Source organism: Glycine max, chromosome 10 (assembly GCF_000004515.6).
Source record: "Glycine max cultivar Williams 82 chromosome 10, Glycine_max_v4.0, whole genome shotgun sequence".
Classification (NCBI taxonomy): domain Eukaryota; kingdom Viridiplantae; phylum Streptophyta; class Magnoliopsida; order Fabales; family Fabaceae; genus Glycine; species Glycine max.
Genome location: NC_038246.2, coordinates 6342907 through 6367624, shown reverse-complemented (window position 1 = coordinate 6367624; position 24718 = coordinate 6342907). Strand labels below are relative to the sequence as shown.

Sequence of the window (24718 nt, the reverse complement as noted above, 5' to 3'; positions counted from 1 at the left end):
TCCATATCGACAATAATTTGATGATTGAAAATATTTATCCAGTAGCAAATATTAATCTCTAAAATATATCTAATTATCTATCATCAACTATTTGATATCCTTCAGCAAATCTCACTAAATAGTTGCGAAAATAAATATCAATAAAAAAAAATCTCACTAAATAGTAAATACACACTGAAAAAAAAAATCAAAATTAAAAGACTGAAGAAAGAAAGAAAAACAAACAAATAAAAGGGCGTGAATTTAGTTGAATAGAAACAAAGGTACAAAACAAAAACCCCTCGTCCGCTCCAAAACCCTAAAACCTGAAAGCATACGCTACTTCTGCTTCGTTGCGATGTTGGAAATCAAAACCGCCAAGACCCGCAAGGGCAAGCGGGAGCTAGAGAAACGCGCTCCCAAGCTCGTAACTCTACATCCCTCTTCTCTCTCTCTCTCTCTCTCTCTGTTTTCCCAGAAAATCGTTACATTTTCCGGGAAAATCTTTTTTTGCAGGTGGAATCGGGGAAGAAGACGCTGATCCTGCACGGAACGAAGACCAGCGGCGTGCTGAACGCCGTGCTGGCGCAGATTTATCACCTGAAGAAGGACTGTGCCGTCAAGTACAGCCGCAGGAACGAGAACGTCAAGCCCTTCGAGGCCGGCGGCGAGACTTCGCTTGAGTTCTTCTCTCTCAAAACCGATTGCAGTATCTTTGTGGTAATAATCATTATTCTCTACTCTGCTAGGGTTACGAATATCGGAATATGTAATAGCTTGGATTTTAGTTATGGAGATGTTAGCGGTGATTGGTGAGGTAATATCAGTAATAGTAGTGTATCTAACTTTTGTGTTGTGCTAATTCAAGGCCTCTTTATAAATAAATAATAAAAATACGTTTCTATGTGATTATTATGTGATAGTAATGGAGAGTAATGGCTTTAGGTAGTGTTTGGATAAGGATTTGCAAAAAAAATAAAATTGACGAAATTTAGTGTGCATGAGATTTTTTTGGTTAAAGATGACAAGTATCCTCTTTAGGAGGCAATTCCGCTTGAGTCAGGTACCAGCGGCAAAGCTCTCCCTTTTAGTATTTAACGCAGCTGCATACAGGACTCAAACTAGAGAACGAGTCCATGGGAATTTAATTAGATTCCTTAATTTTTTAAACTATTTTGTTTGGATAAGAGGTAATTTAAATTTCTATTTTTTCAAACTCTGTTTTGTACTCAATTTCTTGATTTCTGACAATTTACAACTATGAAAATATTGTTTAACATAAAATAGAAGCAAATATTAATAGTTGTATAATTCATAGAAGTTTAAATTGAGAAAAGGGGGGGGAGAGAGAAAGAGAGGTGCATAAGAGAACGAGCATTCATCAAAGTTTTGGGATGAGTGTTCACATTGAGACCATGAAAAAGATGAAGAATTTCTAACAGGATGTTTGGTTTAACATCTACTAAGTGTAGATCCCCATCAAGATCAACGCAATACACTCTAATGTCTGTGTAAACTTGGGATTTGATATGAAAATACTGAGAAATGCATGTTTCAAACGTGCAAGCAAACACCCATAAAATTCTTTCATTTTAGGTGTTGTTTGAAATTCCTTCATTTTTCTTTGAAAACAATCCTTATAAATTTTATATCATTTTAAAAATTATTTCGATTTGATATCCAAATAAGTCATTATGATGTATGCTGCTTTAAATTTACTTAAAAGTTGAATTCCTGTCTAAAAATTTCCCCATCTAAACACACCACTAAGGCTTTTTGGTTTTGGTGTTTGTATTGTTGCAGTATGGATCTCACTCGAAGAAGCGGCCTGATAACCTTGTTATTGGGAGAACTTATGATCATCATATCTATGATTTAGTGGAGGTTGGAGTTGAAAATTTTAAACCCATGGAGTCTTTTAGTTATGATAAGAAGTTGGCTCCTAAGGAAGGGTCAAAGCCTTTTATTGTTTTTATTGGAGAAGGATTTGAGGCTGTGGAAGAGCTAAAGCATTTGAAGGAAGTTTTGCTCGATCTTCTTCGCGGTGAGGTGCGTTGTCATTGTTTTTTGTTGTCTTGCAACGTCCTTTTCGCTTTTGGCAGGGATTATATTAACAGAAGTAATGTGATGCATCATCCAGGTTGTGGAGAATCTAAATCTTGCTGGAGTGGATCGTGCATATGTATGTGCTGCCCTTTCTCCGAATCGTGTGTTTTTTACACACTGTGCATTGCGGCTGAAAAAGTCAGGCACCGTTGTGCCAAGGATGGAATTGGAAGAAGTTGGCCCGTCCATGGATTTTGTTCTTCGTAGGCATCGTCCTCCTAATGAAAGTTTGAGGAAGGAAGCACTGAAAACGTCGAGGGAGAAGCCGAAGAAAAAGGTTGGCAACATGTCTAAAATTTCTTTTGTTTTTATCTGTTAATGTAAAGTGAAATTATGTCTGAATTGTGTACTTGCGCTGTTGCTCACAGGAGAAGAATGTTAAAAAGGATGAATTACAGGGAAAGATTGGAAGTATTTATATCCCAGATCAGAAGGTATGACTAGTGTTTTCATAGCATTGACTGTTTCAAATTAGCTCCTTTCAGTAAAACTAAATGAACATCGCCTATGCATATGTTAGTTTTCTTTTCAGCCCTCTGAAGGATATCTAACCAGTTACAACAATTTGTGATTGTTTAGGTTGGAGAAACTCCTTTACCTTACAAAGCAAAAGGAGTGAAGAGGGAGCGCCGAGAATCGAAGCGGAAAAATGAGAGTGATGGAAGTGCTTCAAAACGGAAGAAGGAAGATTCTTAATACTTACAAATTACACTTGTTGTCTTTCCCTGGCATCTGATTATAATAGAATGATCAATTGTAGATCATATGATATTAAACTGCATGTTGTTTAGGTGTCATGAATATTCATGATTTTCCCCTATAAGGGGGGGTTTTGCCATCATTTTATTCAGCGTATTTTTTTCCCCTTCATATTTTGCCAAGTTGAAATGCAGTCCTTTGAACCATGAGTCTTAGCTTCTACTGTTAGTATATCAGTTCAAAGTTTAGATGGATGCTTTTCATTTCTAATTAGGTAGTGTTGGATTATAGCATTTTATTGTTTGCAGCGCCTATTTGCAAGTGATCTTCTGTTTTTTTTTAAATGGTCGTGAGCAGTTTCAAACAAAACAAATCTTTCCGTGACAATGCTGTTTGAGTAATTGGTGCGGTGTATAAAATGGATTTTGAACAAGATTTTTTTTTTTTTAAAGTAATTTTTAGGTGTGAAACTATGAATCCACCTAATTTTGAGAAATGAGAACATAACGTACTCTTATTTTTTAACCGCCATGATTCATAGTATTATACCTAATTTATACAATAATTCATATATCATTTTTTATGTCTCTCTATCATTAAATAATTTTTGCAAACTCTACGAATCTACCTTTTTTAATAAATTTAAAGATATTTATTTATTATAAATTTAATCCTCTTTATATAAAAATTAGAATAATTGAACTAGAACATTTCTAGAAATCTCTCTTGAACGAGGAGTTTTATCAATATCATATACTTTATTTCCTTAACTGTATATCTCTTTCAGCTTGATCTTTTCATTTTTTTATTTCTGAATTGAATTTTAGTATTTTTTTTAAATTATCAAATATTTAAATTAACATTATATTTAAAAATTTAAATTATTTATCATAATCTAAAATATAATTTATCTATTTAAAAATATTTATTATTTATTACAAATTTAGTTATATAAAAATAAATATTTATTTTATGCATTGCATAGAATAAAATAAATTTAGTTATATAACATATACTTAATATATTACAAATATTTCATTTATTATAAAAATTAGATATATAAAATTAAATATTTGTCATATGGGCTAAATTACTAATTTTAGCAAAAACCAAACTAAACATTTATATAATCGTGTGCAGAATATTAATATATTTTTTATGAGTTGCAGAGTATTAATATAATAAAGTAAATAAAAGTAAAATAACAAATTGAGAAGAAGCATAAAATCAATGATCTTTTAGTAGAGCATATATAAGTATAAAAGGGAGAGAAAACAGGAAATCAACCAATTCATTTAAACAGCATACCTTATCACTCATATCAGGAATTCATGATTATTTGCAACAGGCAAAGCATAAGCATTGCAGAGAAAATAAGTCATAAGTCCCAAAGAGGGGTTTGATGATACCTTAGACCTGTGAATGTTTACTTAAATCATTCATCAGGTGAAAGGAAAAGTATGATTCACCTGAATGGAAGTTGTCAATAATTACACAATTAGAATTTACAAAGAAAAATATGGACAATTAAAGAATTAATTAATCTAAAAGAATAAGAAAAATTGAAAGTAAATAAGGAATGAAAGCAGGTGAAGGAATAATGTTTATAAGTCAAATGATTCAATAATATGACCCCTAGGAACCATAAATATAGCAAAGTAACCAAAGGGCAACAAGTGCAGAGGACCAAAGAAGCCCTATGGATCAAAATTCTTAGACCTATCTTCATTTGGCTGACCAGATTGACCATCTGTTTCACCAAGAGAAGGTTCATCAGTTGGCCACGTATCAATTCCAAAACTTCCTAAGCCAATATCCCAGATATCTGAGTCAGACATACCACTTGTGACTCCAAATTGTGGAAACTCTTCATAGTTGACATGATTGCCCCACAGCTCATTCCCACTGCTTAAAGCAGCACCACTAACATTGAGGCCAGAGTCCCATATATCTTCTAGCTTTATCATGCCTTCAGTTCCAAGAGCAGAAAAATCTTGAAAGTCTTTCTTCTCCTTGGTCAAACCCTCTGGGAAGGAAGGAAAATACTCTGGAGGAACTTCTAGAATTGGACTCATGACACTCTTCCCTTTGAAGAGGGGGTCTTCAGCTCCAAAGGTAGATGATCCTTCTCCAATCATCATTTCTTGAGACGGCGTAATCCCGTGCACTGCAGCCAAATCATCTGATACAATATTGTCAATTTGAGCAGTAAGGTCTTCTGCACCTACTACACTCATTTCTCCTGCCAAACCCTGTGAAAGGTAGTGAGGAGATTGTTCAATGGAAACTGAACTTAGTTTTGGAGTTTCAGAAGACATGGCTATATTTCTCCAATCAGGTTGATACCTCACTATCTGCCCTTCTTGGAGAGTTTCTGCTGTTGTTGTTGTTCCAGTTTCATGGTGCTGTTTGACAAACTTCCTTACCACTCTTGGAGAATCTATTTCCTTTTGCTCCTTCTTATGTCTAAGGCGGGCTAAAAAGGCGGGGTTTTGGATCAACTTGGCAAGGAAAGAAACCATTTGTTTCTGCCTTTGTTCTGCAGATTGGAGCCTTAGATTCACTTCTCCTGCGTGGTGAGCTGTTCTTCGTTGCTCTTGCTGCAAATCAACCACCTCTTCCATCAGCATAGTCTTTTCTTTCCTAAGCCTTTCTATCTCAATCTCAACCTCTGACCCCCCTGCCTCGGTAGAAGATCCGATTCCAATATAGCTACCAACCGGCTGGGATTGAGATGACCTGCGCCTTTGGATGTTCTTCAGCAAGTGCTTCTTCCCTCGCTGGAAAGCTTCGTTGAAAAACTCCCACTTGTCTGTGTCAATCTTGCGGAATCCCTGAAGACAAACACCAAGTTACCTGAGAATGAATGGAGCAGAAGCAGAAAGCCCCAAGACAAGAATGAGGAGGAGGGAAAAGGGAAGAAAGATCAGCAAAGCAAAACAAGATATATGGTTTAGGTACACTGAAACTTAGGCACTATGAGCTAATAGAGAGAGCAAGCTTGTATTGGATTAATGCAATCTGCAAATCCAAAGCAAGCTTTACACAGACATAAGGAAAAGTCAAAATGACACAAACAACCCACAGAACCCTGAGTAGTAGTACAGTACTACCTGTGAAATATGAAATCCCTTCTACAAGAGGAGGAATATTTCTCCTGTTGCCACTTCCAATAGTAGTAGTCTCTCATGTCTCAATCCTAACTACAATGCAAATGGTAAACATCCAAACCATATTCTTATTACTCAATTCCATAAGTAATGATATGTGAACATTCCATCATTGAGAAATATTCCTTAGGAACAAATAGCAGATTCAAAAAAGTACACCTCAAGATAGCAATTACAAATAGCAGATTCAACATAACAAAATATTAGAGTAGTGATATGTGAACATTCCATCATTTCAAACGATACGATATGGGGCACGAGCTAGCTTGAGGGTTGATGAACTCTCTTAATTTAAGCAGAATGCCCTTCACTCGTTAGAAAGAAAAGAAAATAACCCGAAACTGCTAAATCCCTTAGGAACACCTCATTAACACCTACTATTTATCTCTATCTTTCTCTTCCTTTTATATTATATTACCTATTATACCTATATATTTCTCTCTTGGCTCTCTTTATCTCTCTAGGTGTCAACTAGAGTGGAGGTGTCCTACAATCTTTATTCAAATATGAAACCAACCCTGCCTTTAACAAATGAGAAAACACAAGCCAAGAAACTTAGGGCTTGTCTGATTGTCTTCTCACTATTTGTTTTAAAAATTGTTTTCTAAATCAATTTGATACAACTTAGCGCTTAATTTCTCATCCAAAACCCATTAAGTTTTGAAAATCGTTTCTAAAACAAGAGTTTTAAAAATCAAAAGGCAAAAACTAGGAGATGTTTCCCCATCTTTTGGTTTTCTTCAAGTACTCTCTATCCAAGTACTCAAAAAAACAAACTTTTAAAAAACAAAAAATATGCTCATGGGACAAACACTTCCCAATATGATCAAGGGCTGGGACAGACAAATTTCTAAAAACAAAAAACTATTCTTGAAATAAGTAAACAAACAAACAAGGCCTTAAACAAAGTTAAGCATCATTCTACCTCCCTCCACAAACACACTACACACCCAACCATTACAAACCCACACGCATTCAGAAGATTCCTTCATTCTAATAAATAACACGACCATCCAATCCAAGAATTAGTACACAGTACACACCATAAAAACGCCTAAAAAATTTTACACTCATACATTCCCACTCGATACATCAACTTGTCCAATCAAAGTACATCAAAGTACATACATATGGTTAAGAGAGAAGTAAAGAGCGAAAAGATCACGGGTTTGATCCACTCTATTAACAAAACTAACATAACTAACAGAGATATAAAATTGAACCAATGGTTGAGAAAGGGAGACAGAAGAGTTCGAGGTTCGAATCTCCAAGCTGCTGAAATTTCTAGTCAAACTATCAAACTAACATTGATAAAAAAAAAAAAATCTAACATAACAAACTAAAATTCGCCCATAATAAAAAAAAAATACTTACATACCAAATTACAAAAACAGCCAAAGAAAACATTACATACCAACCTACCCAAAAAACAAAACCAAAACACAGTTATTTCTTTGATTGAAATGATACTCACATAAGTATTGAGCTGGCGAACGAAGCTGGAAAAGTTGTTGTGCTTGAAATGTCGAGGAAGGACAATTCTCGCGAACTCGAGAGGGTCCCACACGACGAAGCTGAGGCCCGTGGAGTTCCACGAGATGATCGGGTCGAGAGTCGGGGCGTCGACGAGGTCGAAGGTCTTAGAAAGAAACGGAGGAACCGGGTTGACCATCTCCAAGGGCTTGGGACTGGGAGAGTTGTTGCCATCGTTGGGGTTCATGTTCAAAGAAGAAGAATGAGGAGGGGTGAGAAAAGAAAAGAGAGGGAGGTGGGGATATTAAAAGGGTGTGAGGGCGGTGGAGGGTGGAGAGGTGATGGCGGTGGAAGGGAAAGGCCATTGCACAGTGAGAGACAGAGTGTGTGAGAGAAGGAGTTTGAGGTTTTGTTTTTGTTTGGTTTGTTTCCTGGCAGTTACGTTGGTTAGTTGCAACTGGGGGTGGTTACTTCTTGGTTGTGTGTTGCGACCGCGTCTAGGGCTCACACGTAGGACTGTTGTTGCTGTTCATTGGTTGGGTTGGATTTTGAGAGCGACTCCTTCTGTTGTGTTCACACTCGACAGTGCTGTCAACTTGTCTGGTCGCCCAACCCAACTTTACCACCCAATCGCGACAGCTTGTCTTTTTCTGGGGATTTTTCATGGGCCCGCGGGTCTTCATTTTACTACTTTTATTGGAAAATAATAATAATTGTGGTGAGAAAAAAAGTAAAAGACAAATAGAAAGTAGCAAGCTTTTTTTTTTTTTTTTTTTGTGATCCTAGTTGTGAGTGGGGTTTTATTTTTTTTGGCAGTTTATTGAACAAAGGAGTTTATTAAAGTATTTCTGTAAATAAAATATAATAAATAAAGGTTAATAAAAAATTCCAACCAACGGTCAGAGTGGAGTTGGATTCAAATTCTTTAATTAAGATTTTAAATTTAATTTTTGTGGATGAAAAAAATATAGATAAGAAAAGAAAAAAAATAACTCTAATTAAATAATCGATTTAGTTTTTAGAGGAAAATTAGTTATTAATAAAATTAATAAATACTTAAGCTATTGCCAAACTGACGCAGATTCCTCTTTGCTTTGGTAGAGCAAAATTTATAAACTATCCCTATTTGATCTCGTTGAAATGGAGAGTTCCGATTCTTTCTTCTGAAGGAAAAAAAAAACGTGAGCCTTTCTCTTTGATATAAGCTTAATTTTGATAATAAAATGCAAATTTGCTGCGACAATATTCATACTTCGTTTAATATATAAGGTTTACGTGAATTTACTTTTTCCTCTAATTTATGTTCTATGTATATAATATTTTTAATAAAAATGGCATTTTTAATAAAGATATAACACTAAAATAGTATTTCTAGGCCGAATGTACCCTATAGTTACTATGTTAATAGTACTATAGTAGTATTTCCGTGCCCGCCTTCGAAATTCGAATACGTTCCTTAAGGAATGAGAGTTATCAGAGTCTGGCTCGAAAACGAGCACTTATGAGGCTCTATCCACCTACCATTATTTTCCTGATCCCCTTGAGCTTCTACCTGTTCAATGGATCTATTCTTCCTCTTAGTGTCTGTTTAAGTTATTTTTGTTTTATTGTTTGAGTTTTCGATCATCTCTTATGTCCTGTACATAGACATGTATTTCTTTTATGCTTCAATTAAGTGTAAAACAAATTTTGCATTTTAGATTTGTTCTTTTATCATTCTGTTTATGGATTGTTTTTCTTTTCCAAACTTCTAAATGACGACCATGAATTATAAGAAACCATGGAAAAAGTGGTGTGAGTACAATGAATCGTGTGTTGTACAAGACAATTGGTGCTCATTACAGTATGAGGATCAGAAAGACAAAATACCAAAATACTGAAATAGCGTACATGTCAGATGGGATGATGGAGGGACCATCTGAATTAAAAGTATTCCCACCATGGAATTGATTCAATGCAAGTACAGAGTGTAATTCAATGGAGTCAACGGATCCAAGCATGCAGAAAAATGTAAATGTACACCGGTAGCGCTGGCAAAGCTGCTTATCATTAACTGAATGTAATTACAATGGGAATGTTTTTTTACATACAAAATTATGAAAGAAGAAAAAGTGAAACATTTCTCGGTAAAATTACAAGATCACCTAATCAAATAATTTTGTTTGGAACAATAAAGAGGGAGTATCCATGCTCTGCGTTGGAAATCAGTATTTCTTAAACCTGAATTAAAGAAATATACAATTGACTCTGCAACCAAAAAGACATGAACAAGCATTAGTTTGACCGCGAGGTTAGACACATGAACAATAGGGACAAAAAAAGCATATAAAACTATTTATTGAGTTGTAAATGCATTTCAGCATGATTTATAAATAATTATAACAAAAAATTGTGTACGCTCCAACCTCCAACTATAATGAGGTCATATCTCCACTAGAAAATCGATGACCATTCCCCCTTACCCACAGCACAACCAAAAATTGAGAAGACCGTCATGGAATTTGGCACTTACCTAGGGACAACTAAAGCAGTGTAATCTTGTTAGACATCAAAGACCAATAAAATCCTGTCATATGTGCATGAAAAGAACCTTGGCGTTCAAACCATTCAGGTCAGTAATGGCATGCTTGGACAACCAGGTTGAGGTGTAGGGGGTTTGAGCAATGGCCTCAAAGAATCCATAATACTGGCAAAAGAAGGACGTTTCCAAGGCTCACTGCAGTAAATTAATATCAATAAAATTTAATGACAGAAGATTGAAGTGGAATACATAAAGGTAGATGCATCTGAACTCACTTCGCCCAGCAAGCATCAATTAGTGCAGCTACTTGAGGATTCACATCATGTGGGATCTCTAGCCTTTTCCCCTTAAAGCCAACAGCTGCCACAACCTACATGCCAATATGCGTTTGTGAACATTGAAGCAAAATAAATAAATATGTAGTAGAAAACTATAGTATGTGAAGAGAAAATGTGGAATCTAGCTCCTTACAACAGAGCTTAACCCTACTAATTAGTGATTACACTGAAAAACAGAAAAAGCAACATATTGACAACTTTCTCTAGAACAGATTCTGCCCCTCATTCCTTCTTTCAAGCACCTGCGGCCCATTAGGCCCACTCCTCTTTCATTTAGAATAAACTTGGGCCAAAGGTCTACCTATGTGCATGCAAATGCAACCAAAGCAAGCATGATATAACAAAGATGTCATTGACCACCATGAAACAGGATAACACTCAAAAGTCAAAAAATACTTTGGGCACAACCTTAAAATTTCAACCATACACCCATCAATATTGGCTTGTCCAAGACATGCTTCAAACAATATACATTTCTTGCAATCATTCTCAGATTTCTATTCCCAGCCACATGCTATTTCAATTTCATTTATTCTTATGGTCATTCATTTCACATCACAAGTTTCATAAATGCTGAAAAAATATAATAATAATAATAATACAACTATTAAGCATAAACATACTGCAATATCATGTATCACAGCTATACAACAAACCTGTGCTGGATTTAAATTAATCCATGGCTGTTGCAATGTTGCAAGCTCCCATAAGATTACACCAAAGCTGTAAACATCAGACTTCTCATTCGATGGCTCATCACGAAGAACCTCTGGAGCCATCCACTCAGGCTAAGGGAGGAAAAGGAGAAAAATTAATAAAAACGTAGTTATAAAACTTCTGAAACATAAGTAGTACAAAACAGAAACATCTGCAGTCAATGTGAACTTACAGTCCCAGCAGCTGATTTGGATGAGAGAAATGTATTGGCCTTCAGACGTGAAAGCCCAAAATCACAAACCTACAAAAAGAAGGCATTATTATTTAGAGGGGAGGAAAACATCCATTAATGTCCAACAGAACAGATCAACCCCACCCCACCCACCCTCCCCAACGAAAAAACTTCCACAAAAAAAATTACCAATACACTGCACATGTAGTTTTCGTATTAAATGGCTTTTCAAATTTCAACAACATTCCAAATTTGAATCAAAACAAGCACAAATAATTTAGCAGAAGGCTGAAACTGTCAGGAAGTCCCACATCGCCGGCTCCAATTCTCAAGGTGCAACTTATATATTTGCTGGACAACTTCACTTAATGCCAATTGGTTTTAAGATGGAATCTAAAATGTTATCAAAGCCTACATCTTGGTCATTTGCCTCTTCGGGTAGGCTCGCCTGTTCTAACGAGCATTTGTGGAGGGGGACCTTAGAAAGTCCCACGTCGCCTGTCTCAATTCTCAAGGTGCAACTTGTATATTTGCTGGACAACTTCACTTAATGCCAATTGGTTTTAAGATGAAATCAAGCAAAAACATCTATCAATAAAAAGAAAGGTTTGAAATAAACACAACCTTCCTCAAGTTCATAAAAGATCCAGATCAAAGTATTACTAGAATGTACCAGGAAAAAAGTATCAATTACTATTTAAAGAAAAGCCAATCAAATCAATAGTTTATTCATGATATAGCTCCATCTCTCTAGACAATCCAAAAAGGGCTGTCATCTGCTATTTGGAAACCAGAAGTGTCATTTTCTTTTTGGGATGAAATACAAATTCCAAGAGACAGGTGGGGGAAGAGGGTTGCTCCCTCCCCAGATGTGAAATAGGTCCTGATCACTTGAGCAAATACATCTTACTACATTCAAGCTATGCTCGAACAAAAAAGACGTGAACATTGTGGCTAATTATTGGCTAGTATCAGTGTGAGGCTATCAGCAAGAAAAGTGGAATCCTACTGCCATGGGTGACAAATAATTTATATGAAACCCTTAAAGACTATTTGTAATTTTTATACTAAAGAAAACTCCATTCCTACCTTCACTGTATATTTCTTGTCAACAAGAAGGTTTGGAGATTTCAGATCTCTATGAACAATGGGGGGATTACGTTTATGAAGATAATTCATCCCCTTTGCCTGCAAATGATAAAATAACACATGGTTAATCAAAGAATACAAAGATTATTTTTATGACAATACAAATTCAAAAATACTAAAAAGCAGAAACAGTAGAGTTTATTTTTAAGAGAAAAAGGGTTATACACTAACAATGTAAAAAGTTTCATAGTCATCCAGTCACAACTCACCATGTATAATAAGTTCGTTGACTTTTAAAATAATTATCTTAAAGCAATTTAAACGATGATATGTGATTGGATGACGGTGTAAAATTGTTTTACACTGTCAATACATAGACATTAAACTCATTTTTTAAATACATACCACGTCATAAGCCATACCAAGCCTACGCCGCTCATCCAATACTTCTTTGGCACCAGACCTATGCAACAGCCTATATAAGCTACCCCTGCACTTAGGTCAAGAACTCTTAGAATCTCAAGGTCAAAATATCCTATTATCCATAGCCTTGAAAAACTTCCCTCTTTGAGGGAAAAAGATGAGGAACATGTAGAGGAGTACAACCTTGATAAATATTCTGTGACAATTGATAAGTTAGGAGGCTGAGTGACTGCCCCCATAAACAAAACAATGTTTGGATGCCGTAAACGTTTCATTATTGCAACCTAATAAACACAGATCAAATAAACAGTAAGCAAATATCTAAAAAGCAAATAAAGCAGGGTTAGGACTTTCAAGCATACCTCCCTTAGGAATTCCTTGAAGCGCTCAGCAAGAAAATCCTGTTCCATCAAAATTTTCACAGCAACGTCCTGCAATATGATGTGTTTTGAAGGATGTAAGAACAGCAAAAAATAAAACAGGGTTGAGAGGAAGAGGGAAGCATAAGAAAATTATATATTTATAATTCTGTGAGTGTGTGTGTGTGTATGAAAATTGAAACACTTTCTGTTACAAACTTTAATGAAGCAATCCTGGAAAGTGCAATCCTCTAGGAGGACATATAACCCCCAAAGCCCCAACATATACGCATTCCAAATGGTGACATAAATTAAGCTTAAAATTCTTGAAAACAAAAGAACGTAAGTCTAAAAAATATGCCACTTTGGCAACATTATTTAAGGCTCCGTTAATTTGCAGAAAAAATAAATGTTTGATGGAAATAGTTCCATGAGCAAAACATCTTATTCTCTTGGCGTTTGAAAAATTTTCAAATAAACTCCCGGTCTTTTGAGGCGCAACTCAATTAGAAAACATAAAATGCACTGTTACTGAAGGTTGGTCTTGTACTGCAAAAGCCAGTGTAACAATGGCTGGGCTTGTACTAGATGAGCATTGAGCTGGACCTATTAGGATTATTATTAATAATAATATGTTAGGAGTAACATTGGGCAGGAGTCTGGACTTGTCTGCCTGCATTAGTTTTACTATACTTGTCTTTGGAATAGATTATTAGCATAAATAGGAGTAAAGTGCCAGTATTTCATATCACAATATATCAATTATTCAGCATCTTATTACTTTCTCTATTCACTTTTTTATTCATTGTCTAAAAATTTAACAGAAACAATTCAAACAACCATAAGCTGACCGATTTATACAGCATCAATTTAAGAGAGAGAGATTGGCTTACCGAGCCATTCCACTCAGCACGATGTACAGTTCCAAAAGAACCTGAAATACAACAGGCCACTTTCAATTTAATGACTACTGATACTAATTACACAGACCATGCCACTAGAAGAAGCAAGTTATGTTACTAAAAATTAATTACTGTGCTCATTTAAGTTAGGATCAGATCTTGATTATTAACTTAAGAAGGTTTGGCAGAAGCAAGGAAAATTTTTATGGTGGTGTGGTATAAGTGATTGGATGATATTTTGAATGCTTTTATGAATCATGACTTCTTCAATGAAAGCCCCTGGTCAAATATGCACATGGATTGGGGAGCTTTGTTGCACTAATGAGCAGGCTTACTTTTTTTGTTTTCTTCTTTTGTACTATCATTACTAAGGACAATATCTAATTTCCTTTTTCATTTTGTCTTTTCCCTCTAGAATAGTATGTCTCTTTTTTTCCCCAAAACTTTAAAACAAAATTGCAAGTTATAAAGGAGAAGATATACCTGACCCTATTTTCTCTCTTAAAACAAGATCGCACCATGGTATGTCCAAATCCTCCATGTCAAGGTTAAGCTCTCGAGCATGTTTGCTAGGAATCAGTTGACTTCCTTCAGCAAACCTCTTGCCCTCAATCATGTCATCATTAGTATTTGTAAGTGCTAATGGGGTTGGTATACCAGCAGGACGCTTATGCTTTATTGGTGGTGGATACTTTCCCACAGTCGAGTCTACAATGTTCTGAGGAGGGTTACATGATTGATATGTTTCGGAACCTTGTTCCCGTGAGCTTGGATGAGAATCTTGAGGATGCAGAGGAAGGTGAGAACTTCTATTGCTGTCAGTCAAAATTGGCCTAGGGTTATTCCTGTCTTTGCACTTCCCATCAAACTGTTCTGAAATGGAGAATCCAGAATCCACATTAGCAACAGCTCATGTGATAGAAAATTTAGCGCCTCCTAAATTGGCACCTAGTTAAAGTTTAAATAACTATCATCCATAACTGCAAACAAGATTACAGGAAGACAGGCAAAACTACAACTAATGTCGAAGTCAAACAAGCAACATGAACATTTATTCAAAGTACGTGCTTTTTGGAACTATTCCAGATGTTGATTTACTTGCAAATTTGCCACATGTTAAAATTAAATTAAATATATAGTCACTCAAATTTCATTCTGTAGACAGAATAAATGATGTTAACCCCTGTTCATCACAATAAATCAAGAAATTGATAAACTTGACCAAGTAACTTGAACTGTGCTTCCAATTCTACAATACAGAACCCAACTTACATGGAACACCATATAGCACAAACATCAAAGTGAAGAATCATGAACTTTTTTTTAGTAGGCAACCATATTCTTGCAATTTCCAAGTTTAGAAAAAGTATTCATCAGCTAATTGCAGTGAGCATACGAAAGAGACAAAAATACAGACGCCTGCCATCTAATCTCTTGGTGCTTATAAACTGATTAAAACAACAAATGGATAGAGTTCAATTCAAATAAGAAAGCTATAACACATTAACATATAAGTTTGGTAGACAAGCAAATTAATTATAAAGTGTGTTGGGAAGTAGGAACCACAGATTAAACACCAGAAACTGATAGTTTTATTATCTGAACCAGCTTAATGAGCTATAACAGGCAAAAAAATATACTCCAGTGGAGAATGCTGCTTCTCAGAAAAGGAATCTTCTCTGCCTACAATTCACCCCAAAAGCAATTGCAAAAAATAACTCATCACTCCCTACACTCCCCTCCCTGTAACCTTCCCCCTATCTGGGATCTACACCTCTCAGCCAGCATGCAACTAACTCTTCCTACTCAGATAACCAAGTGTAGGGACCCACTTCTTTTTCCTAACATAAACCTTCCAAATCTTGGGCCTCTTTTAGATCCAAGTCCAATAACTGGCCCTGGCCCTAGTCCTGGTCGTGGTCTGGGCCCTCAACCCAATCAGAGAGTAACTATCTTAAAGAAAATGATTTCATCATTCATTGAAAATATGGAAATTAAAAAGAGAAAGATCGGGGACACCTGGATCCTAAATTCTTAATAAATGCAACAGTAGGCCATTAGTAGATCTTTCACACTCCCAGATGTAGAGTATCATAAATTAACAGGAAATATGAATATCACCTGCAGAATTGTTGTCAAAGACAAGCTCAAGAGACACACAGTCCGAGAAATACTGTTTGGCCAGTGACCTGAAATCAATGGTAGTTTCAGCTGGTTTAAGTCGTGGAAAGCGCAAGGGTGAAGAAAATGAGATGGAAGATGGACCATTGAGCAAGGAATCAGGCTCGGATAAGTTTCCTGGCTTTCCAATTAAATCAACAAGATACTCCCTGTATTTAGATTATGAAAGATGAGAGGTGTCAGGAATATTACTATAAAGAAACATATATTTAAAATGACAATAAACAGAATGCTCACAAGTTAACCAATTATATAAAGTCCTTTTCCATGGCCATCAACTATTGGAAACTAATTTTTCCATTGCAGCCTACTTATTAACAGAAAAGTATTTGTGTTTGGCAATAAAGCACATACCTCTCAATCCCAAATCGAACAAGACAAGATGAAGCATCATCCCTTTTGCAATATTTACAGCCCTTAGCAATTCGACATGGTAAATCAATGGCGTCAGCTAGTACCTGAAAATATTGAATATAAAGCAAGTCATTTAAAAAACAACTTAAATACAATTGCATGTACTAAACTAGCAAACAAAAACAAGTTAACATGCATAATCATAGCCTTAAAAAGCCAAAGGAAAGTAGAGCCTTACTTTGAATAATATAGCACGATGCCGGCAGAGGCCAACAGATAGACTACCTATGGGAATAACAACAGATCCTAAGCAATCTTTCAGATCATTACTGCAATTCCTCCAGATGGAAAAAAAGTGATCTTCCCCAACAGAAGCTGAACCCCTTGTGTATAGCAATAAAACACAGTTAAGACTGATATGACCAGACAAAAAGTTAAATAGGTCAGGCCATGAATGCCAAGGAGGCTCACCCCATACGGTTGCAAACCAGCTTGGAAAGTTTATCTACAACATCTGTTGTTGTTATGCTAGTGAAAGAAATGTTATGAACACTATTTTGCAGATCTCTTAAGCTGGGGTCACTGCATCGATCCACCATAACTACTTCGAGTGAAGGAACGACACAGGGATTCACAGACTTCAGCATATCAACTGATGGAATTCGTCCATTTTCATGCAGATCAGTGCACATGGTCCAGACAAAGGAATCCATCCCGTGAATTAGGTAAAAGCCATCTGGAATTTTGTCAGAGTATGATAGGCAACCATTCACCTGGTGCACGTTATTAACAAGACACAAAATTAACAATTGCATATCTTACCAAAACGGTACAACTTCCAGTTTCCTCCCTCAACTTTCCAGGGAAAACAAGAGATGATTTTCAAAAAAGAAAAATGGAGTAGAATAAAGAGTGAAGGGATATTTTTTCCTCTTAAACATAATTCATGCAACAACTCAAGAATCAGGTTTCAACTTCATTTATAAATTAACATTTTGAAGCTCCTTAAAGTATTACATTATCCAATATTGAATTTTTATGCAGCACAACAATGAGAAAAATAACTTGAGATAAGCATGAGAAATATGGTAAGCACACAGTAAGAGGATACCCTACCCATACTGCCCAGAATTCACAGCAAACAGTTTTCCCAAGACACAGACGTCACGGGGGAGGGGGGAAGAAGAGAAAAGCAAAAAGGAACATGATACCCATTAGATTTCAACAGTGTAATTCAAAATCCAACTCTGTCCTTTCAGACAAACAAAGCACAACTTCTTACTAAGAATTTTTGTTAGAAATTAAATGGAAGGAGAAGAACGGAAAATAGTAGATCCCTCCTTCAAGGGTTTCCCCTTCAGGAAGGATTTATTTTTTCACAAAGAGCATAAGCTCAACCTACAGATGATACAAAACAAGATAGAATCCTCCTTTGAGTCCTTGCTCTTAATTACCCCTATTTATATCTAATCTAACTAATTGCTATAACTGACTAATTTACAATAACTGTCAGTAACTAATTTTCCTTTCCCTTCCATCTAACTCCTAACAGTTTTGTACTAATGCAATTCCCTTCCATTCAATTCAAACTACAACTCCTCCAATCACTCACAGAAAAGGACCAACCAATCATTGTGAATGAACGTCTAAAAATTTGCGATCATCAACCACAATTTGATTGATCCTCCATTCCTCCCTTTGGCGAAGACTAAACCTATATAATATATAAATTCAACAGTTTACAATCATAGAACCACTGCAGCTTCACCTCATGCTACATTACATTGCACTTGATCAAGCTTACCAGAGTCAAACTACACCTATGTCCACTCACAAGCTTCCAAATTATTCAGCACACGATTCAAAAACACCAAACAGTGAAATCCATCACCGGAATTCGTAATCACAATACAATTCAATCCAATCCAAGCCGCGTAAACAAAGAGGCACAGCGATCAACGTACCCAAAACCTATGCGAAACTGCCTCGGCCGACCACAAGAGCCGCAGCGCGCCGTCGTCCGGCACCGGATCGAGGAAATTGGGATCATCGGCGCACGTGGCGTCGGACGAGAGCCGCAGAGCGAGCGCGAGCTGCAGCTGGTAGCTCTCCTCCGTCTGCTGCGCCCAGCTCTTCCCGGAGGAGGAGCCGGCGATCCTCGCCGGCGCCGCCTCCGAGAACTTGCTTCGCTCGTCGTGGAGGTAGCCGAAGGCGTCGACGTCGCTGGCCGCCGCCGTGGAGATCGTCGGAGCGTAGAAGTCGCCGCCGCCGGAGAGCGAGCTCTCGCCGTAGCTGCTCCCGCTGGACTGGCGCTGCAGGCCTATCGAGGAGTAGACGTTTCCGATCCGGTTGGCGGCCCGGTGATCAGCGACGAGGTCCCATTCGAAGGCGGCACGGTCGGACTTTCCGGCACGGCCGGCCTTGCCGTCGCCGGAGGATGAGGGAGCGGCGGCGGAGGAGAACTGGTCGTCGGGAATTTGGCTGAGGAGCGAATAGTTGGATCTTCTGGCAGGCATTTCCATCATCACAGTGAGTTCACAAAACCCTAAAACTCGCCATTGGTTTTTAGCGCGGTTTTTCTGTTTTGGTATTTCTTCTTCTCTCTCTGTATTTCTTTTTCTCTCTCCTCTTTCTATTTCACTTTCTCTCACTAGAACTACAACCAGATGTGACTGTTGAATGACACCTCTCACTGGAATTGGGTTGTCGGAGAGAGAGAAATCAACGAGGACAGCCTTCTTTTCTTTTTTTAATCGGTGGCGCAGTCGTAATTATTTTCCTTAAACTTGTTTTTTTAGCTTAATCTTACAATCACTTATCACTGTGTTTCTCAGAAAAAAAATATCACTATTTCTTAAATATTCATTTACAAAAATAGTAAATAGATAGTATTAAAGTATTAAAGTTTTGTTTTGATAAACTGTTTCATAATTAATTATAGGAGAAAAATAAGAAAAAAATTAAATAATTCTTTTATGAGTTAAAATTAACTTACACATAAATGTAGTATTAATTTGAAAAAAAATTCCTATTTTAAATTATCAAAAAATTATTTAAATTTATGAAAAAAAATTATAATTTTTCTTTTATTTTTTTATAAGTGTTACAGAAAGATTATTCAAACAACTTTTTTTATATATATTATTAGTGCAACTTTATATTATTAATTAACTAAAAATAATTATTTATATGATTTTTAAATTTGTTTTATATTTAAGTTTTGCATTTTTTTTATTGAGCTGATTTTTTTTTATATTCAGAGTTAAATTATATATTAGGGATACATATACTATTTGATCTAATTCTCATAAGTTGGAAAAAAGAAATCAGAATGCTCCATTTGCTACTTCATAAAGTGGGAAGAAGGAAGGCAAGGGTAGAGTAAAAGATACAAAAATGGTGTTATTTTCTCTTCTTGATTTCTTTTAAATGTTAGGTTTGGAAGGGATGAAACTGGGAGAGAAAAAATAAAGAGAAAAAACAAAAAAATAATTATTTTTTTGTTTAGTTAGAGAAAAAAATTGATTTCTAAAATTAAAATTTTTATTTTCTCTTCAACTTAAATTTCAATTTTTTTTCCTTCTTTATTCTCTTTCCTCTCAACCAAAACAAAGTAAAGATATGGAGGATGGAGGAATAATTAAAAACACATGTGAGACTCAAATGTTTAGCTTTTGTTTTAAGATGAAAAGAAAAAAAAAGAGAGAAATATTGTCTTATATATTAAAGACTTAAATATCTTTTTAAATATATTTATGTCTTAAAGATGAATCAATATTCATAATTATTTTGATAAAATACATATATATACAAATGATAAAAATTATGTTTAATGTGTTATCAAATCATGATTTATATCTTTGTATTGTTCATAAAACAATCTGACATAATATTTATGAAGTACATTTAAGACTTTCATTTAATATTTTATGTTTGAGATTATTTTATGCATAAAATATTTTCCTTGTCAAAATGCATGTTCTATTAGTGTAAACCTATTATGATGAAAGTAAATTTCCTCTTATAATATAAGACATGTTAGTCTATTAACATATTTTACATGAAGAAAGGATGTGCATTTAATGCAAACATTAAATGCTCCAACCAACTCAAAACTTCAAACAAAGAATAGAATGAAGAATCCAACTGGTATGAGACAATAGATAGTTGAAGACAAATGTTATAAATAGAATAAACAACTTTGAAGAAATAAGACACATATTTTCTTGTGCAAACATATTTTTTTTTATATTTTCTTGTAAAGCTTTTTATATAAATCTTTGTATAGATACTGAGTTCTCAAAACACTTTGTAAAACTTGAGAGAAAAGACTAAAGCGTCGAGTGATATAAGACGATCACATATTAATCATTGTGTAAACTTGTAAGAAATCTTATTAATTTGTTTAAAGTCAATAATGACTTGATAGGATAAAAATTAGTGTGTGTAAGTTAAACTTGGGGTAATACTTGCATGTGTAAAAGCTAGAAGTGACAATGAAAACTATGTAACTTTGATAATTAGTGAAAACTTGGTAGATTACTAAGAATTAGATGTGATCTCAAGTTTGAGACAAACAAGTATAATTTTATATGTGTTTTCTTTTATTGCTTTAACTAGCAAATGATTTGAATTTATTTTTAGATTTTATATCTTATTTTGATTTTCCAAAAACTATTTTCCTCACCATATGATAAAGTCTATATCAAAATCTTCTTCATTTATTTTTAGGTTTATCTACATTAGATGATAAATGTGTTTTCAATTTTAGAAAAAGTTTTAAATTTCTAAAAACACAATTCAATCTCACTTCTTATGTTATTTGATTTTAGACTCATAATTTTTTTTTTGCTTTTTATCCTTGTAAAATTATTTTTTTTGTTTAATTTTTATAAATTATGTTTGTTTTGTTTTTCATCCTAATAACATTTTAGATAATGTTTTTTTTATTATTTAAAGCATTACCTAAAGTGTTTTAAAAACTAAAAACAAAACAAACATAATTTACAATAACTAAAAAAAAAATTGCAAGGAAAAATAGTAAAATAAAATAAAATTGGAAGGAGTAAAAAGATATTTAAACCTATATTAAATGACCAAAATAAAATAGTCTTATTCATGTATTTTTTTTCCTTTTTAAGTGGATTAAGTCATTTTCATACATATTTAATTTTCTTTCAGAAATCTCATAATTTTTGTATACAGTATTTATCTCATATTTTTGCTCTTACTTATTATTTTAATAAATCAATTAATTTATTTAAATTTCCATAATTTCATCCTCCTCGTGACAACATGGGCATATAGTATCAATATCTAACATTTTTTTTAAGGTTTTTCGACTGGCACTACATTTCTACATGCCCTCCATACCAAATTTAGGCTTTTCGGGATCACTTGCACTTGCCATATATTTTTCCATAGGGAATCAAAGTTTGTACTAGTAGAAGCCTTAATGCCAAATAGCCTTTCAAGAGCTAAATGATATCCAATTTTAATGGAACATTGTTCATTTACAATGTAGTTCCAGTTGATTTTATACTCAATGGTGTTGATACAAAATGGAATAGCAAGATACTTTCAGCCTCATGCTGAGGGAACAAATCCTTAATCTTTTGTTTGTTTCATGTTCTGATCTCTTGATGTATAAGTTCAAACATTGTCAAGTCTACTTTATTTATTTTTGCAAGCCATGAACTTAACATTAATTAGAAATCTCATAGGCAAAAGTAACACAAAAAGCCTTCTCTCTTATCATTATAAGTTTTTCTTTTCTTCCCTTTTGAAGTCGATGCCTTTCTCTGTGTCCTTTTTCTTTTTCCCTTCAGCAATTTTCCTAGAGCTATTGTTATAGTGAACATAGTTTATCAAAAATTGATACACACGCTAATAAAAGAGAAACAAATGTTTAAACTATTATTACTATTGGAATATATTGAAAGATTTCCAATTTTAACATAAATACTTTGTTTGCTTGAAAATGTTGAGGAGAATTACTTTTATTTTACCTTGGTGGTGATGCTTGTTGAGTTTCATTAATGTACGTCTTCATTTTTTTCCCACAATCTTTAAAACTCCTTTCTGCTCCAAATAGTTCGTCCCGTTAACAATTATAAATGAACAACTTAAGTAATTATAACAATATAGTAAAGTCAACATTATAATTTTTTTACAAGAGAATAGTAATTAGCTGCAGTCTAATATTAATTGATGTTATCATATATTACAATTTATCCATAAAAGGACCAATATTCAACATGAAACAAAATAATAAGAATGTTGGAAGTGATCTTAATTAGCTGACTTGTTGAATAAACAAATACATAATTTAAATATGTTTTAAGTGTACGCGAATATATATATATATTAGTCTCTGTATTTTTTTTATTCCTATATGATAATCAGGGCTAAAAGAATTTATAATAAAGACAAAAACAGTAACCTCAAATGTTATTGGCCAGGATAAAAAAAACTCACAAGACAAAATAAAAATCATTATATTTATAGAAGAATGTTAATATTTTTAAGCCTATATAATTAATCAACATGAACTAATTAATTATATAGGCTTAAATGTATTTAAATTCCTCTATAAATATTGTTTTAATCTCTGTCATAAATTTGTTGTTAATTGCAATATTTTTTACCTTCTAGCAAATATAATAGTTTTAGCTTTATATCTCTATAAAATATAACATTTTGCTTATTTAGTTCCTACAGATATAACAATCTTTGTTTTTACCTACTTCTTAGCTAGGACCATATAATATATATAGTCGTTTTTGTTATTAGTCTTGACCATCATGGACATCAAAATAACTGACAAAATATTGTAGGAATAAAATAAAATAAAAAATACATGGATTAAAAACAAGAGTAACATGTTTGTATACATTGAAAACATATTTAAATTGTGTATCGCTTTATTTATATTTGCTTGTTTTATTTTTAACAGGTCAATTAATTAAAATCACTTCCAACATTCTTATTATATTGTTTCATGTTGAATATTGGTCCTTTTCATGGATATATAGTAATATATGACAAGATCAGTTGATATTAGATTGCAATTAACTATTCTGTTATATAACTATTCTTATTGTATTGTTAGAATATTACTTAAGTTGTTCATTGCTAATTGTTAATGAGACGAACTATTTGGAGCAGGTTATAAAGATTGTGGGAAAAAATTAATGAAACTCAACAAATACCACCACCAAGGTAAAATAAAATTAATTTTCCTCCACATTTTCAAGCAAACAAACAACGTATTTAGGTAGAAATTAATTGGAAAACTTTCAATGTATTAGAGTATTTATAATAGTTTTAAATTTTTTTTAATCTTTTATTAGTCCGTAATTGTGATAAGTTGTGTTCACTATAGCAATAGCTCTAGGAAAACTGTCAAAGGAAAGAAAAAAAATGACACATCGAGAAACACATTGACTTTAAGAAGGAAGAGAAGAAAAACTTCTAGTAATAAAGGGAAAAGGTTTCTTACCTTACTTTTGTCTATAGGATTTCTAATTAATGTTAAGTTCATGGTTGGCAAAATATGTGTAATCCAAATATATATTTACTTTTTTATTTTCTAACTTTCGTAGCTCAAGTGATAATCGTCCTATAGTATAAGTGTGGTGGTATATGCTAAAGGTGAACGTTAGAAAAACTTCTACTATCCCACAAGGTGACTCGTCTTTGTCATTCACTTAATATTTTTGTCTTTAACTTGAACTTTTAAGGATATAAATAAAAAGATTAGGTAAGTAATATAGAATCTACTCAGGGACAATGAAATACATCTGAATACTTTTTCTCCATTGATTATTCCTCCGGACAAAAAGAAATATAACGACACATGTTTTTTAATACACTTTTTTTTAAAAAATTTATTATAAATTATAAAATCACACGAATCTTCATGTACTGTATTTAATAATTTTTATTTATAGTTTTGTATTTCTTAATAAATTTTAACTGATAAAAATTGTGTTAAAAGAGATAAATTGTGATAGAAATGTGTCAAATAGAACTATTCCATATCTACTCGTTATCCCGTAAGAGGGTCCACCCTTTCTACTTTATGCATCTCATTAAGTTATGCAAATTTAGAATCCAAAGATCCGCAGATAAGACAAGATCTAAAACACAAGTTAATACAGATTTGACTCTTAAACGTATAAATGAAAAATATTTTTAGAAAAAAACAAAACATATTTCGATAATCAGTGTATT

The 24718-nt window shown here is 34.0% G+C and overlaps 3 protein-coding genes across 4 annotated transcripts; 1 reads left to right on the top strand and 2 right to left on the bottom strand.

Moving 5' to 3' along the window:
- The first annotated feature begins 245 nt into the window (after positions 1-245).
- Positions 246-2990, top strand: LOC100781114 (ribosome production factor 2 homolog). The gene is made up of 6 exons (XM_003535252.5): positions 246-406; positions 496-699; positions 1783-2028; positions 2120-2362; positions 2454-2519; positions 2665-2990. The coding sequence occupies exons 1-6, from the start codon at positions 338-340 to the stop codon at positions 2779-2781; spliced, it is 945 nt and encodes a 314-aa protein (XP_003535300.1). The 5' UTR covers positions 246-337; the 3' UTR covers positions 2782-2990.
- Positions 2991-4337: 1347 nt separating this feature from the next.
- On the bottom strand, positions 4338-7955 carry HSF-20 (heat stress transcription factor 20). The gene is given in 3 exon segments (XM_006588762.4): positions 4338-5618; positions 7429-7708; positions 7710-7955. Coding segments are annotated over 3 exon segments (1500 nt in total). The 5' UTR covers positions 7793-7955; the 3' UTR covers positions 4338-4481.
- Positions 7956-9470: 1515 nt separating this feature from the next.
- LOC100775768 (serine/threonine-protein kinase CTR1) lies at positions 9471-19248 on the bottom strand. Of its 2 annotated transcripts, none has more exons than XM_014763022.3 (16): positions 18448-19248; positions 16955-17256; positions 16722-16866; positions 16484-16587; positions 16070-16278; positions 14432-14821; positions 13940-13980; positions 13050-13118; positions 12871-12971; positions 12670-12754; positions 12265-12363; positions 11176-11244; positions 10943-11074; positions 10224-10318; positions 9833-10143; positions 9471-9674 (listed from the first exon to the last, which is right to left on the bottom strand). In XM_014763022.3, exons 1-15 carry the CDS (start codon positions 19006-19008, stop codon positions 10035-10037), a joined length of 2511 nt encoding a protein of 836 aa, XP_014618508.1. In that variant the 5' UTR covers positions 19009-19248; the 3' UTR covers positions 9471-9674; positions 9833-10034. The 2 variants fall into 2 exon arrangements, with proteins under 2 accessions (XP_014618508.1, XP_006588824.1); XM_006588761.4 differs by having other exon boundaries at positions 9940-10143.
- Positions 19249-24718: the final 5470 nt, after the last annotated feature.